At 46.1% G+C, this 14624-nt stretch overlaps 1 protein-coding gene across 1 annotated transcript in view; it reads left to right on the forward strand.

Annotated features, from left to right (window-relative positions):
• Positions 1 to 14624, forward strand: part of LOC139024506 (filaggrin-2-like) — a 24172-nt gene that overhangs the window by 1651 nt on the left and 7897 nt on the right. The window contains exons 2-4 of the mRNA XM_070439355.1: positions 6521 to 6548; positions 11050 to 11217; positions 11330 to 11633. Of these exons, the coding sequence (XP_070295456.1) occupies positions 6521 to 6548; positions 11050 to 11217; positions 11330 to 11633 (500 nt within the window). The remainder of the gene's footprint in view (positions 1 to 6520; positions 6549 to 11049; positions 11218 to 11329; positions 11634 to 14624) is intronic.

Raw genomic sequence — 14624 nt, forward strand, 5'->3', positions numbered from 1 at the left:
ATAGCTTGGTAGTAGGCGTTGGTGTGTAGTGGTGGGGTCTTAGCGCTTGGGTTTTTGGTTTGTTGTTGTGTATGGTGGCAGAGGGTGTGAGTGGGGTGAGCCTATTGTTATCAATTTGTTCCTTTCAACTCTAATTGGGAGATACGGTCGTCAAGGATAGTAGAAGTCTCCTTCCCCTGTGTCAGGGTGGTGAAGTCCTAGTTCTTTGGTAAAAAAACGTTTTTCTTTGTTGAATAAGGGTGATGTCTTTGCAGGAGTTTAGGTTGTAGTATGTTGTAGTTGAAATCGGGGTTTTGGTGAACAAACAAATGCCTCTTAGTCTGGAAAAAAGTAGAGAGGTGAATGTTCAATCCGAGGGTCAGGTGGTGAGTTGTTAGATTCTTTGGTCTGTGGTGAAAAATCTTGGTGTTGACAAGTGGGAGAAAACTTGGAGTAGGTGGTATCTTGGACATTACCCGTGTTCTTGTGGTTTGCTTAGGTAGGAAGAATGTGTTGGTGAAGGTTTCAGAATGTGAGTGTCCAGTCCAGAGACCGTTAAAAGCTAATTTTTAGGTTGTATTTTTTTTATCTAATAATTTATTTTTACCATTGTTCAACCAACGCAACCAATCCTTGAAGAGGCTAGCCATAATGGGTGATAGAATCATCAACCCCTGTGTAGAGGCTCGACTTGTAAGAAGAAGATCCATGTATAATTTTAAGGGATAAAAATTCAATGGCTTGATCGTCCAGACGCCAGCGACCAGCAATGCATGCGGTGACTGGCTACTGGTTTGGTTACTAGTTTTGAGATCGGTTTGATCCACTTCCATCTCCTGAACACGTGGAAGCCGAAGGGGGGAAAGGGAAATGGTCTGCAGCTCCACATTCATATACGGCGCTGGCCCAGAGGGGTCCGGCGCGCACCCGGGCCAAAGTGTAGGCCATGGGTTTGCCCACTTGTAGATTTAACCCCATTGGGTTTTGGGTTCAGGACTGTCCGTCCTGTAAGGTCGAGGGATGGAAAGGGTTAGGGTTAAGGTTAGGTTTAGGTAGGGTTAGGTATGGGGGTTTAGGCGTGGTTAAGGTTAGGGTTAGGTATAGGGTTTAGGTGGTTAGGTTTAGGGTTAAAGGTTAGGTTAGGTATAAGGTTTAAGAGTGGTTAAGGTTAGGGTTAAGGTTAGGTTAAGGGTTAGAGTGGTGGTTTCGGGTTAAGGTTAGGGTTAGGTATAGGTTTTAGAATGGTTTTTTAAGGTTAGGGTTAGGTTAGGTTCGGGTTAGGGTTAGGTTAAGGGTTATAGAGTGGTTAGGTTTTGGGTTAAGGTAGGGTTAGGATATAAGGTTTTAGAAATGGTTTAGGTTAGGGTTAAGGTTTAGGGTAAGGGTTAGAGTTGGTTAGGTTTATGGGTTAAGGTTAAGGGGTTAGGTAGAGGTTTTAGAAATGGTTAAGGTTAGGGTTAAGGTTAGGGTAACGGGTTAGGTTAGGTATGGTCTGTCCGACCTCGAGTAGGATCAGGCAAAAAAGCCCTTGAGTTGCGTACTTAGCAGGTCCGGCCCTCTGTTTGGTTTGCCAATGTGTCCAAGTCGAGTGGTATAGTCATGATGTCGGGTCCACGTTGTCAACGGGATGGTGGAAAAGCTTAGTGCAACCCTAGGAGTTTACTCCCCATCGGATCCTTCTTTTTTAGCTCCACTGTTGTCTTATGTATTTACTATTCCGTGTTTCGTCAGTTTTAGGTCCTGGAGTTTTCAATCAATCATGTGTGTAATTCAGGGGTTATTCGCCTTCCAAGGATCCTAACTGCTGAATCAAGCCCATAGTATAGTCCAAATCCAAGCTGGTCCGTATATGGGTATACTCAGCGTAGGATCAGGCAAAACACCGTCGAGTTGCCGTACCTTGTGCCAGGTCCCGGACCTCAGTGGTTTGCCATGTGCCCTGTCGCAGTGGTAAGTAATTGAACTCCCCGTAGGTTCTAGGCAGATAAGAACCCAGAAAGGCAAGCCCTCTCACGGCCTTTGTCATACATTCACCTTAGCGAGTTCGGTCCTACGTCTTGGGAAAGTCTATCGGGTTTTTTTTTTTGGATCAAGCAAGGCAAACTGGCCTTTGGGTGTTGTAACGTCTGCCAGGAGTACACGTATGATTTGCCATGTTCCCTCCCTACCCATGTTCAGTCTATGGAATGTCAGTGGTTCGGGTGGACAGTGACCCGTGAAGACTCTCCTTCCAAGGATCGTAGCGTGCTCCAAGTCGGTCTGTCATCCCCTAGACAAGTGAATTTTTTTTCTGTAGTCAAGGTCAAAAAAAAGTGGATCGGTTGTCCAGCGCTGAGTGCGGCGGGGTAAGGGTTCCCCCAGTGGAATTAATAGTTTCTCGTGGAACCGATTCTCCACCAGACATCAATCTGGCACCCCAGGGATCTCTCCGGCCCGGGGCATGGTCCCCGCGGCAGCGCCTTCCACCCAAAGCAACCCTTTTTTTCGTAATTTTTAAACAACTCCAACTCGCTCGGAGAAAACACGCGCTACTGGACCAAATACTGCCATCCAATTCTTAAACTGTGGGTAGGTAGTCCCGTCCAGCGCGATAACGTGAGTCCTTCATTTTGTGGAGTGGAGACGTTGAGCCGATTGGTCTGCCAACAGGACCCGAGAGGTTCCCGAAGGAGTTCCGGTCCCAATCCATTTCATCCCCTTCTTTTCTTGCCTTCGGTGTATGGAAGGGCCTAATCGCTTAGGGCGTAATCGCTGCGGGGGGACCCCCTAGCCAAGTTCGGGGTCCCAGAGTAGTTGGAGAATAAAAAGTTCTCGTCCGTTGGGGGTGCTGGTGGGGTCTACAAAAAGTATTTTGGAACAGGAATGGTGGGGTTGGTGAAGGTTTTTTTGTTGTTGTAATTCTTGATTATTTATGTTTTTTATTTTATTGTTTTCTTTTCTTCAAGGCCCATGGCTCATGGTAACCCTGAGTCAGGCAACCCCCTCCAAAAAAAATTTTTTACTAAAGGAAAGTTCTTAATTGAAGAGTCATGGTCAATAGTGACTCTATGTTGTTCTTTTGTATTTATGTGCTAAAGGAAGTTTTTTATTGAGAGTCATGTCATTTGGGGTAACTTTCTATACGTGGCGATAGTAAGGTGGGCTAAAAGGAAACGTTTTTTATTGAGAGTACCATGGTCATGGTAACTCTATAGTGCTATTGGAGGTCCTATTTTTGTGTCTTAATGACCCCTATTTTTGTAAATGGTGATGTGGGGTGTGTGAGGTGCATGGGCAGTGGTAAAAATGTCCCAGGCGTTCCTCCGTTTGTGTTGAAAGCCTCAGTGGTGGTCCATGCCCTGTGGCTGGTGGTGTTGGTCCTCTGAGGGGTTTAGGGATGGTCCATCCTTGGTCCGATGGTCCCGGGTGCAAATTCTTTTGGGTTCTTGGTGGTGGTCTTTACAGGAGCCTGCTGACCAAGGAATCCTGGAGGTTTTTTATCCTTTTGACGGCCAAGGATGGGTGGTGTGAAGAGCGGAGTAGTTGTTTTGACTGGAGTCTTTTCTGGGGGTACGGGTCACCACCGCGGTACGCTTGGTGAGTTGTATGGTGGGGGAGAGCCAATCCGGTATGGTGGGGTTTGAGCCGCTTACTTGGGAGAGTTTTCTTTTACATCAGTTTCTCTGTTGGTCTCTGGTTTGGTGAGCCAGGTTGTCCCGTATAGTCCGACGTAGTAAGTGTTGGGGCCTGGTGTGCCCTAACGGTTACTTTTATTTTTATTTACGCTGTGGTGTCGTCCATCTGTGGCAGGCGTTAGTCCTGGCGGTACCGGATCGGTGAGAGCTTTGCCTTTCGCTGGAATTAAGCTGTTCGATGGAGTCGCGTGGTAAAGCCGGTTTTCCGTGGAGTGTCTGGGATGGGGACATTGGGACGGAAAGTCCAGGGTCCAGTAATGCTTCGGTGGGGTGTAAGGTGTATATCGAGGTAGTGTTTACCGGAGTTATAACCTGGCCTCCTGCTGATTTTCATTCCCATACCCACCCTGGGACTGGGTATGGGATGCGAACATGAAATTTTTCAGAGGCCACCTTAACACTCTGCCTCTGCTCGCGTTTCCCTCCATCACCTGGTCAGGGTATGAAGTAGGGGAAGGTTAAGGAGGGTTGTGTTGCCCAAAAGGAGGCCCTTTCCCCTTATGTCAACCCTTCGTGAGGGTTATGACCGGGTCTCTGGTCCCCCATGGTATGGTGGGGGTGGGTACCCGCTTTCCTTGAAGAGTTCTTTTACATCCGGTTCCGGTTGGTCTTGGGTGGGGTGAGACCAGGGTTGTCCGTATGATCCGCGATTTTGTCGCGTGGGAGCCTGATTGTTCCATCTCGTAAATCCGGCCGTGGGGTGACTGGAGGTGAGCTGTTGACTAGTAGTATTGGTTCCCCAGTAGAAATGGCTTCGTTTTGCCTTGTATCCATCCTCTGGTTGTCAATATGGGTTGTTTTGGGAGTTTTTGGCGTGGTTGTGATTGGGGTGGTGGGGGCGTCTGGAGTTCGGTGTTGCTCCCTGGATTTTCCTGCGACAATGTCTGTTTGTGGTAGAGGTGGACCCGGTGTTGGTTTTGCCTGACCCTGTGTGAGGGTTATTTTCTGGACGGTCCCGTATCTTTCTTTCATCCATGGTGTGTGTGAGCGGAGGTCGGTGTTTCTTGTTGAAGCGGTGATCTGTAATTGGCAAGGCCTGGTCTGCTTGTCCTTTGCGGGGGTTTTAGGGGTCCTCGGAGTCCCAATGGTGTGGGATTTGCTGTGAAGTCAAAGTTGCGGCTGGGGATGTCATCCAGTTGTTCTCATCCAGCAATCCATGGTTTAGATGGTGTTGACCTGGGAAAGATATTGTGGAGGTCGATGGTTGGCGGAGTTGTAACCTGTTCCTGCTGATTATGCACCTTCCATAACCACCAGGGTCTGGGTATGGGATGGAGGAATGAAATTCAGAGCCACCTTAACCAGCCATTGCACGCGACTCTCACTCCCACGACTCTTCCCACACGCCATCCGTTTCTTCTCCCACCTCCCTCGCACGCCTATCTCCTATCCTCTGTCTGCTGCTCCGTTCCCGTCAATCACCCTGGTCAGGGATGATGGGGGAAAGGTTAGGAGGGTTTTGTGTTTGGCCCACAAGGAGCCCTTCCTATGTCAACCTTCTGAGGTATGAACCGGGCTCATGGTCCCCTGGTATGGTGGGCGGTTAGCGCTTTCTTTGGAGGGTTTTTTGTCTTGGTTCTTGGTTGGTCTTGGGGTTTGGTGAGACCGGGTTGTCCTGTTTTTCGGTCGGAGTTGTAGTGGTGGGAGCCTGTTGGCAATTTCCGTTGAAGCCCGATAAAAAAGAGAGACGCTATGTAAGAACGAAGTCCGACGTTCCTGTATTGAGACTCGGTTGCCAGTCGAAACTTTTTTCGGCTTGGCCCCTCTGTGGCGTCTTTCTTTAAAGTGTGTAGAGTGGGTCTTAAGTGGATATCTAATGCCCCGTCGAAATTTTTGGGCCCGTTTTTGGGGTGAAGTAGGGGGTCTGAAGTAGCCATCAGAGTCGACCCGGAGTCCTCGTTGTCTCGTAGATCTTCCATTGTAGTGTTGTCCCTGTGTACACTCAAATAAGGGTAAGAGAAAAGTACAAGAATATTGGAGGTAGCCAAAAGGAGGTAACCCACCTGAAGTCCGTGTGGAACTGCCTTCTTACAGCTTTGCCACAACGGTCCTAGGGGTACCCAGCCACGACGCGTTTCTGCCTTGACTCGGCCTTTCATCAGGTGGCAGGGAGGAGGAAAAAGTGCAAAAAAAAAGCTGCACTAGTCATAGGTACGGTCAAAAGGCCGATTTTGGACCGAAAAAAATGGGGTGTGTGTGGTGTAATAATGTGTGGTTTGGAGTTCGCGGTCGGGAGGTCTGAGAAGGTCCGTCGAAAAGATGCCAAAAAGGCGTAGATTCTCTGGATGGCGGGCTCCGGTGAATGTAGGGAAGTACCTACAATTTTAGGGGAAAAATCGCAAAGGATTAAACGGCGTTTTAAAAAAAAGTAGTTCGAATCCTGGGTGTAGCAATGCAGCTTAAGGGCTTTACCCATTCAATGGGCTGAAATCTTCGTTGGAGTGTAAAGGTACCAAGTGGAGTCTTGTCAAGATGAGCGGTCTTTGGGGTTGTAGCCTGGAGCTGGGGTTAGTTCGTTCAGCAGGGGTGGTCTTCAGGATGAGGGTACTCAGTAGAGGTCCCAGTTCATAAGTCAAGGTGAAGTGTCTTCACGGTGTTTTCGGGCCCAAGTGGTAATGAGACTGAGGGTTGGCTTCCTCTTTTTAACTAGGAAAATAGGCTGGGGCGTGGTTTTTTGTCAGGTAGCTCCAATCCATTGGGCAGTGAGGGGTGCCATGCGGTGTCCATGTGAGAGGTATGGCAGTGGTTCGTCCAATAAGATCGCTGTTTAATTTGGATGCGGCGTCTGTGAGTTCTGTTCAAGTGATGGGCCGGCGCGATTATGAGTGGCAGCCCGCTTGTGTATTTCCGTTCTGCCCGCTCACCAGGCGCTCTGGGTCTTTGGGGCCGCTGGGGGTGCGGATCTGAAGGTGATGCGGTCCACGGCATTTTCACAAATCCTTAGCCAGCAGGAGAAGGAACACTCCACCACGGCGTGACGCAGCTCCTCGGTCGATGCCAGTCGGGCATCATGGAGCGCACAGGCATGTTCTGCCTCGGCCATCCCCCGGAGTCAGACGTGTTCTCTGGTCCAATAGAAACACACGACCTGGGAGAGACAACCTTTACAGCAGGAACACAGCAGATACCATGGTATGGACTGTAAATCAGTAGTTTAACACCTTCACAGCAGGAACACAGCAGATACCATGGTATGGACTGTAAATCAGTAGTCCACCTTTACAGCAGGAACACGAGCAGATACCATGGTATGGACTGTAAATCAGTAGTTTAACACCTTTACAGCAGAACACAGCAGATACCATGGTATGGACTGTAAATCAGTAGTTTAACACCTTTACAGCAGGAACACAGCAGATACATGGTATGGACTGTAAATCAGTAGTTTAACACCTTTACAGCAGGAACACAGCAGATACCATGGTATGGACTGTAAAATCAGTAGTTTAACACCTTTACAGCAGGAACACAGCAGATACCATGGTATGGACTGTAAATCAGTAGTTTAACACCTTTACAGCAGCAACACAAGCAGATACCATGGTATGGACTGTAAATCAGTAGTTTACACCTTTACAGCAGGAACACAGCAGATACATGGTATGGACTGTAAATCAGTAGTTTAACACCTTCACAGCAGGAACAGCACAGATACCATGGTATGGACTGTAAATCAGTAGTTTAACACTTTACAGCAGCAACACAGCAGATACCATGGTATGGACTGTAAATCAGTAGTTTAACACTCACAGCATGGCTCTCTCTCTCTCTCCCTTCCCTCTCTCTCATCCCTCCCATCCCTCTCTCTCTCCCTTCCCTCTCTCTCTCCATCTCATGCCTCTCTCTCCCTGAGTGGACTGACTTATGCACAATGTGTTGTCACTAACACACCGATACAGTGCTCTACACCAGACTATATACCCAGATATAGAGTGTGGGTTTGGGTGATATTATCGACAGAGCTAGGCAGGTAGAAGGTTTCCTTCTATCAGAAAGGGAAACACCGTGGTGTGTTTGTGTGTGTGCCTGCATGCCTCAGTACTCAGACCTCTATTGGTATATGTTACATATTATGGAATAGAAAGTCCCGTACAATGTGTGATGTCATATCTCCACCCAGCTCTAGTGTACAGTACAGACTGTAATGTAATGTAGCCTACTCTCAGATCACTACGGTATATATGGACCGTATATATGGTCTGTATGTATGGACTTCAGAAAGTATTCATACCCCTTTACTTATTCCACATTTGTTCTGTTACAGCAACAGTGCCTTTGGAAAGTATTCAGACCACTTGACTTTTTCCCACATTGTGTTACGTTACAGCATTAATCTAAAATGGATTAAATAGTTTTTGCTCTTGATCAATCTACAGACAATACCCCGTCATGACCAAGCAAAAACAGGTTTTTAGACATTATTGCTAATTTATTAAAAAAGAAAAATGGAAATACCCTTTACTCAGTACATTGTTGAAGCACCTTCGACAGCGATTACAGCCTCAAGTCTTCTTGGGTAGAACACTACAATCTTGGCACACCTGTAGGACCTGAGTGCTCTAGAGCAGGTTTTCATCAAACCTCTAGGAAGAGTCTTGGTGGTTCCAAACTTTCTCCATTTAAKAATGATGGAGGCCACTGTGTTCTTGGGGACCTTCAATGCTGCAGACATGTTTTGGTACCCTTCCCAGATCTGTGCCTCGACACAATCCTGTCTCGGAGCTCTACGGACAATTCCTTTGATATCATGGCTTGGTTTTTGCTCTGACATGCACTGTCAACTGTGGGACCTTATATAGACAGGTGTGTGCCTTTCCAAATCATGTCCAATCAATTGAATTTACCACAGGTGATCTCCAATCATGTTCTAGAAACATCTCAAGGATGATCAATGGAAACAGGATGCACCTAAGCTCAATTTCGAGTCTCATAGCAAAGGGGCTGAATACTTATGTAAAAAAAAAAGGTATTTCTGTTTTTTATTTTTAATACATTTGCAAAAATGTCTAAAAACCTGTTTTCGCTTTGTCATTATGGGGTTTTGTGATGTCATTATGGGGTATTGTGATGTCATTATGGGGTWTTGTGATGTCATTATGGGGTATTGTGATGTCATTATGGGGTATTGTGTTTAGATTGATGATATATATATTTTTATTTAATACATTTTAGAATATGTCTGTAACATAACAAATTGTGGAAAGGGGTCTGAATACTTTCCGAAGGCACCGTATCTACACACAATTCTCCGTCTCTCTGTGTTTCATAATTTTCCTTCAATTCGCAAGAGTCTGAATGTAACTCATAGGAGAAAGCATCCGAGCGAGCGAAACAGCACCCCTCTCTCTCTCTATGTGTAGACCATCTATCTGATGCTGTCTGGTCCAAACGAGTATGACATTGTTGCCGCCCGTAGCATTGAAGGCAAGGTAAGCCATTAGACATCTGATCTCCCTTGACCAAAATATTATAAAGAATTAGCCAATCAGCATTGAGCTAAACTGAGCAAGGGCAACTGGTGAATGGTCCTGGCGCACCAAAAAAAAGTGTCAAGGGAAGCCAGCTTGGATTTGGCATCACTCCTATCAAATCCCATTGAGAGCATACATCATTGACAGAAAAACTTGAATTGTTGCATCTCGCTGTGTCGTTGTCCTCCAGTGGCTAGCCAGCTAGCTAAAATTGCCCCTTTCCTAAATTAGCCCTGGATGGAGATAGGGATTTGGACTTGTGGTTTTACTTAATTCTCCGCACTGGCCAATGATTATAACGACCATTCTGATCCAACTATTAATTCATACATTGTTGTGCCACTGGCCTGAGAGGATGGAAGTTCAATATGTAGCTAGATGTAGAAGGCTAAATGTTAACTAGCTAACGTTGCCCATGAATGGAAGTTAGGCTAGCGAGCAAGCATTTTAGCCAGGTAGACTAGGACAACAACAACTAAATGCCCATACTGTATAACAGAGTGATAGACCGTTTCGTCAACATGAAAGAGAGGAGGATGGCATTGGTGTTTCTCTACAAGTAGGGTGAGTCAACATGTTTTTCTACTTGCACGAACGCGCACCCACACACACACACACACACACACACACACACACACACACAGAAATTAGAACCATGGACAGCCACATCATATTTAGCTTACATTGATTGGACTAAATAGTTGTTGGTATCTTTTAGTTGTCACTGTATTAGACGAAGCATGAGGTGATTTAATCATGTTGAAATGTTAAAGTTGAAATGGTGCCGGAATAGTGGAGGCTGCTGCTGTGTTCCCTGCGACTTGCAGTAACTCTCTGGTGGTTCTAAATCAATAGTTGTTTAGTGGTCTGAAAATGTGGGAAACATTAACTTGTTTGACCACGCTGTAGGTCATGTAACTGTCTGTTACATACAATATTCTTTGTGGACTTCACAGGACAGAGGGTGTGTGTTTGGTTTGGAGAGAGAACTCTCAAAGGATGCTATCTTGTTTTGTGATAAACCAAAGGTCTAAAAACTAAACTAAATAAAATAAAATAAAACTAAACTAAATAAAACTAAATAAAACTAAGGTGTGGCTGAATTTATTCTGCCACTGTGTCTTCTCATTGTCTACTGCCTTTAGGCCTGTATATCACGGTGTCAAGGCATATGAATTAACAGGTTATAGAGCAAACAACAGAGTGGGGGGGGGGGGGGGGGGGTAATCCCTGGGGGAGCCAAGTCCCCCCCCCCCACTCCCACTCCCACTCACCCCACTCCCACTCCCACTCTGTTGTTTGCTCTATAACCTGTTAATTGCACCATGCACCGCTACTGTGTCCAACCCAAAATGCTACACATCACATTCTTCTCTCTTCTGATAAGGGTTACTATGGAAACTGGTCAAACATTTTAATTGTTGACTGCCTTAAATCACATGGACGTTAGCTTTTAGACCCCCTGTGTACCCCTGTGTATATATATATGCCATTTAACATACGCTTATGTTATCCAACGGGAATTACAGTCATGCGTGCATACATTTTACATACAGGTGGTCCCGGGATTTGAACCCACTACCCTGGGGTCACAAGTGCCATGCTCTACCAACAGAGCTCCAAAGGAGCACCCCGTTCACTATGTTTAGACCGAAGGTATTTAACAACAGGGTAACAAAACAGGTCACTTTCGGACACACGTTGTGTGTGTCGTGACTCATCGCCAGCAAGAAGGTGTCAGAGGCAGGAGGTAGACATCACCGTCCTCCACCTCATTCCTTTCACACACACACCCACCCACACACTCACACACACACACACACACACCAGCCGCGCATCTCCACTAGCACCTTCACGATCAGCACCACAGAAAAATCAGAGAATAAGGCAGAGGCTCCTGCGGTGGACGATTGGTTCAAACACAGGCGGAGGAGACCTGGGAAGTCCCATGTCACCTCCAGCAGGCCGCGCTGCGCCAAAAGACGCAGTGTGGACTGGTCACCGCAGTGATGCCCGGTGTACGCACCGGGGACCGGGTTCTGGCTCTCGACAACGCGAAAACCTGCCTCTCCGCCTGCCCTGCCGGAAGCTGGGTCCGTGTTTGTGGGGATATTTAAGTCCTGGGGAGACTGAACGAGGTGAGTTACAGGTTACAGCTTCCCCCCGATTACGTATTAACCCCTCGTTCCATGTGTCCTTCCTCAGGCCTTGGTGGCTGGCCGCTCCAAGGAGTCTGAGGTGCGGGAGGTTCCTCCGCCCCATCTGGACATCGAGGGGGCCCGGGTACTCCGTTTGTTCATAACTGCATTCGAGGTGTCGGGCGAGGGGCCTTCAGTACCTCGTGGACTGGGAGGGGTAATGGTCCGGAGGAGAGATGTGGGTTCGGTGGAGGACGTTTGTTTGAACCCTTCAATGCTGCGGGATTCCACCGTCTCCGTCCGGATCGCCCTGCGCGTCGCCCTCCGGTCGTCCCGAGCCGGTGGTGGCGCGCTGCTAGAGCCTGTAGCCCGTCAAGGGGGGGTACCTGTCACGACTTCTCTGCCAGTCGGTGCCTCTCGCTGTTCGGGGCGGTGTTCGGTGCGGGCGACATCGCGGTCTTCTAGCCATCGCCTATCATTTTCATTTTCCATTTGTTTTGTCTTGTTTTCCCACACACCTGGTTTTCATTTCCCTCATTACGTGTGTTGGAGATTTTCCCGTCATCGATGATTTCAGTAACTATACTGTTCTTTTGAAGTAGAAAGAATAATCATATAAACTTTAAATATTAACATAAATGTAAGCAGAATGAAGGCTAAACAATGTGAGTGTCCAGCTAATCAACATGCGAATTGACCATTGTTGACATGTAAAGAACAGAACGTAAGCAGAATCTGTGTAGAGAGGCAAGGTAAACTAACAAGACGTGACTGGTCTTCTGAAAGGCTACTGGACAACGCCACACAATTAAGCATATGTTGATAATGTAGGTCTGAACTTGTAAAGACCTTTTGGACGGAACAAATTTTAGCTAAATGGTATGCATGTCACGCCACAATGAATCTATGCCCCGATATCTGAGCCAATAAGAGAATGGAAACTTGATCAAAGCAATGGGGTGTGAACGTATGTGAAAGGAAAAAAATTATAAAAGCCCAGCACTAAGAATGAGAAGGCAGTACTTTCCATGCGGTGCTCGGCTTTGTTGCACTCTCTGCAATTAAAGTCTAATTGAATTTCACAAGCTCGCAGTATCTGAGTAGTATTTGATTTAATATTTCCAAACACGTGTTGTGTATTTAACCCTCATGGTTCCCCATGTCTTTGTGTGGTATTGTTTTAATTGTAAGTGGCTTGTGCACATTTGTTTGACTGGTGCGCGTCGGTTAATTGGTGGCACATATTTTGTATTGATTATGCCGTTGGTTCTATTAAACTGCTCCGCTTTTTACCTAATTCTGCTCTCCTGCGCTGACTTCCCTGCACCATGTTCGCACCCCTTACAATTATAGACAGAGACTTCTCCCCATCTAGCTACTACTGCAATCAATATGTTTTGACCATGAAAGTTTACAATCTAGTGTTACTCCAAACAGTTAGTCATCTCAACTTGCTCAATTTTCCACATTATTTTAATTACAAGATTTAGTTGAGGTTAGGGTTTAAGTGTGTTTTGTTTCCAAATAAACAATGCCTTTTAGTTTAGAAATATTTAGGGCTAACTTATTCCTTGCCACCACTCTGAAACAACTTGCAGCTCTTGTTGAGTGTTGAAGTCATTTCAGTCGTTTCTGTAGTAGCTGATCGGTATAGTGTTGATCATTCCGCATACATAGAAACTCTGGCTTTCCCTCAGTCAGTGGCATGTCGTTAGTAAAAAATTTAAAAAACAGCAAGGGGCCTAAACAGCTACCCTGGGAATTCTGATTTAACTGGGTTATATTTGATTAGCTTCCATTAAAGAACACCCTCTCTGTGTTTCTGTTAGATCAAGAAACTCTATATCCACATTATAGCGAGGGGGTGTAAAACCATAAACACATACGTTTTTTCCAGCATGTAGACTATGATCTATAATTCAAAAGCCTGCACTGAAGTCCTAAAAAGACAGCCTCCACACCATGATATTGGAATGAGATGTTCGACGAGCAGGTTGTCCACATTTTTTGGTCATTAGTGTATGTCACAACAGTTATATATAATGTGCTATGACAATTTATGTCAGCTGTATGATATATATATATACATACACAAAACTTCACACTCACAACTCCTAGTACCGCACACGCACAGTATAGCAATCGATCACACTAGGTTCAAGTAAAGGTATTGCACACACACACACACACCATCAACACTCAACTGTTCTACTCAGACACCACCAACGCACACACTAAACACTACACGACACAACACACACTAACCCCACCACAAGGCATCGGACCGAGCACCATACGTCCACCCGCACCGCCGCACCGACTGCATCGCGCACGTCACGCCGAACACACTATACACCACACACACACACACACACATCTTCAATACCCCCAACTAATGCCCTTCCTTTTATGTCTATGTTCGTAATCTTCAATCTAGTAAATAATAAAAAGATCCATGAAATCCAGCCTGTTTTGTCTCCTGTTGCACTGACAGTTTGCTTTCATTCCTGACTGTAAGGCTATGCCTTGTTATGGGTACACACATCCACAGCTAGGGCAACTTTTTAAAAAGAAGCTCTTGATCCTTATAGGCTACTCAGGTGGAGTAATAATTTAATTTCTTTCTGAAAAGACCAACATTAATCTAATAACTTTGACGAAGTTATTTCAATTTATCAGCAGCCTCCAGCATCCTTCCTATTTGAAATGATTTGATTCTATGAGGAAGATAAATTAGTTCTGCTGAACAGCAAACCCAGACCGAATATTGCTGATGATGTACAATCAAATTTATGTTGCTAGGGCAGTACTGTTTGATATTTAACTAGCAGCTAGCTACACACACTCGACCCAGTGACCGATTATCCGCGAACAATCTCTGTAGTCATACTGTACCTCTATCCAGAGCTCACGAGTATATCCTGTCTAGAGTAGTCACACCTCTCATAGGGCTGCTGATACAGCAGGCCTGATATCCTGGTCTAGATGTGTCACACCTCTTCAGGGCCTGCTGATACAGCAGGATGTATATCCTGTCCTAGATGTATCCCACACCTCTATCAGGCTGCTAACAGCAGGATGTCCTGTCTAGATGTAGTCACACTCTAAGGTGCTGAGACAGTCAAGGATATCCTGTCTGATGTAGTCACCCTCTATCAGGGCTGCTGATAGCAGCAGGATATCCTTCTAGATGTAGTCCACACCTCTAATTCAGGGCTTGATGATACGAGGATATCCTGTCTAGATTAGTACACTCTATCAGGCTGCTGATACAGCAGGATGTTTGGCTGATGATGTATGTTTCTGGATTATGATGTCATTCACACAGCAATGGTGTTCCTCCAAGGACTACGTGTGTAGTA

This window comes from Salvelinus sp. IW2-2015, unplaced genomic scaffold (genome assembly GCF_002910315.2).
Source record: "Salvelinus sp. IW2-2015 unplaced genomic scaffold, ASM291031v2 Un_scaffold1588, whole genome shotgun sequence".
Taxonomy (NCBI): Eukaryota; Metazoa; Chordata; class Actinopteri; order Salmoniformes; family Salmonidae; genus Salvelinus; species Salvelinus sp. IW2-2015.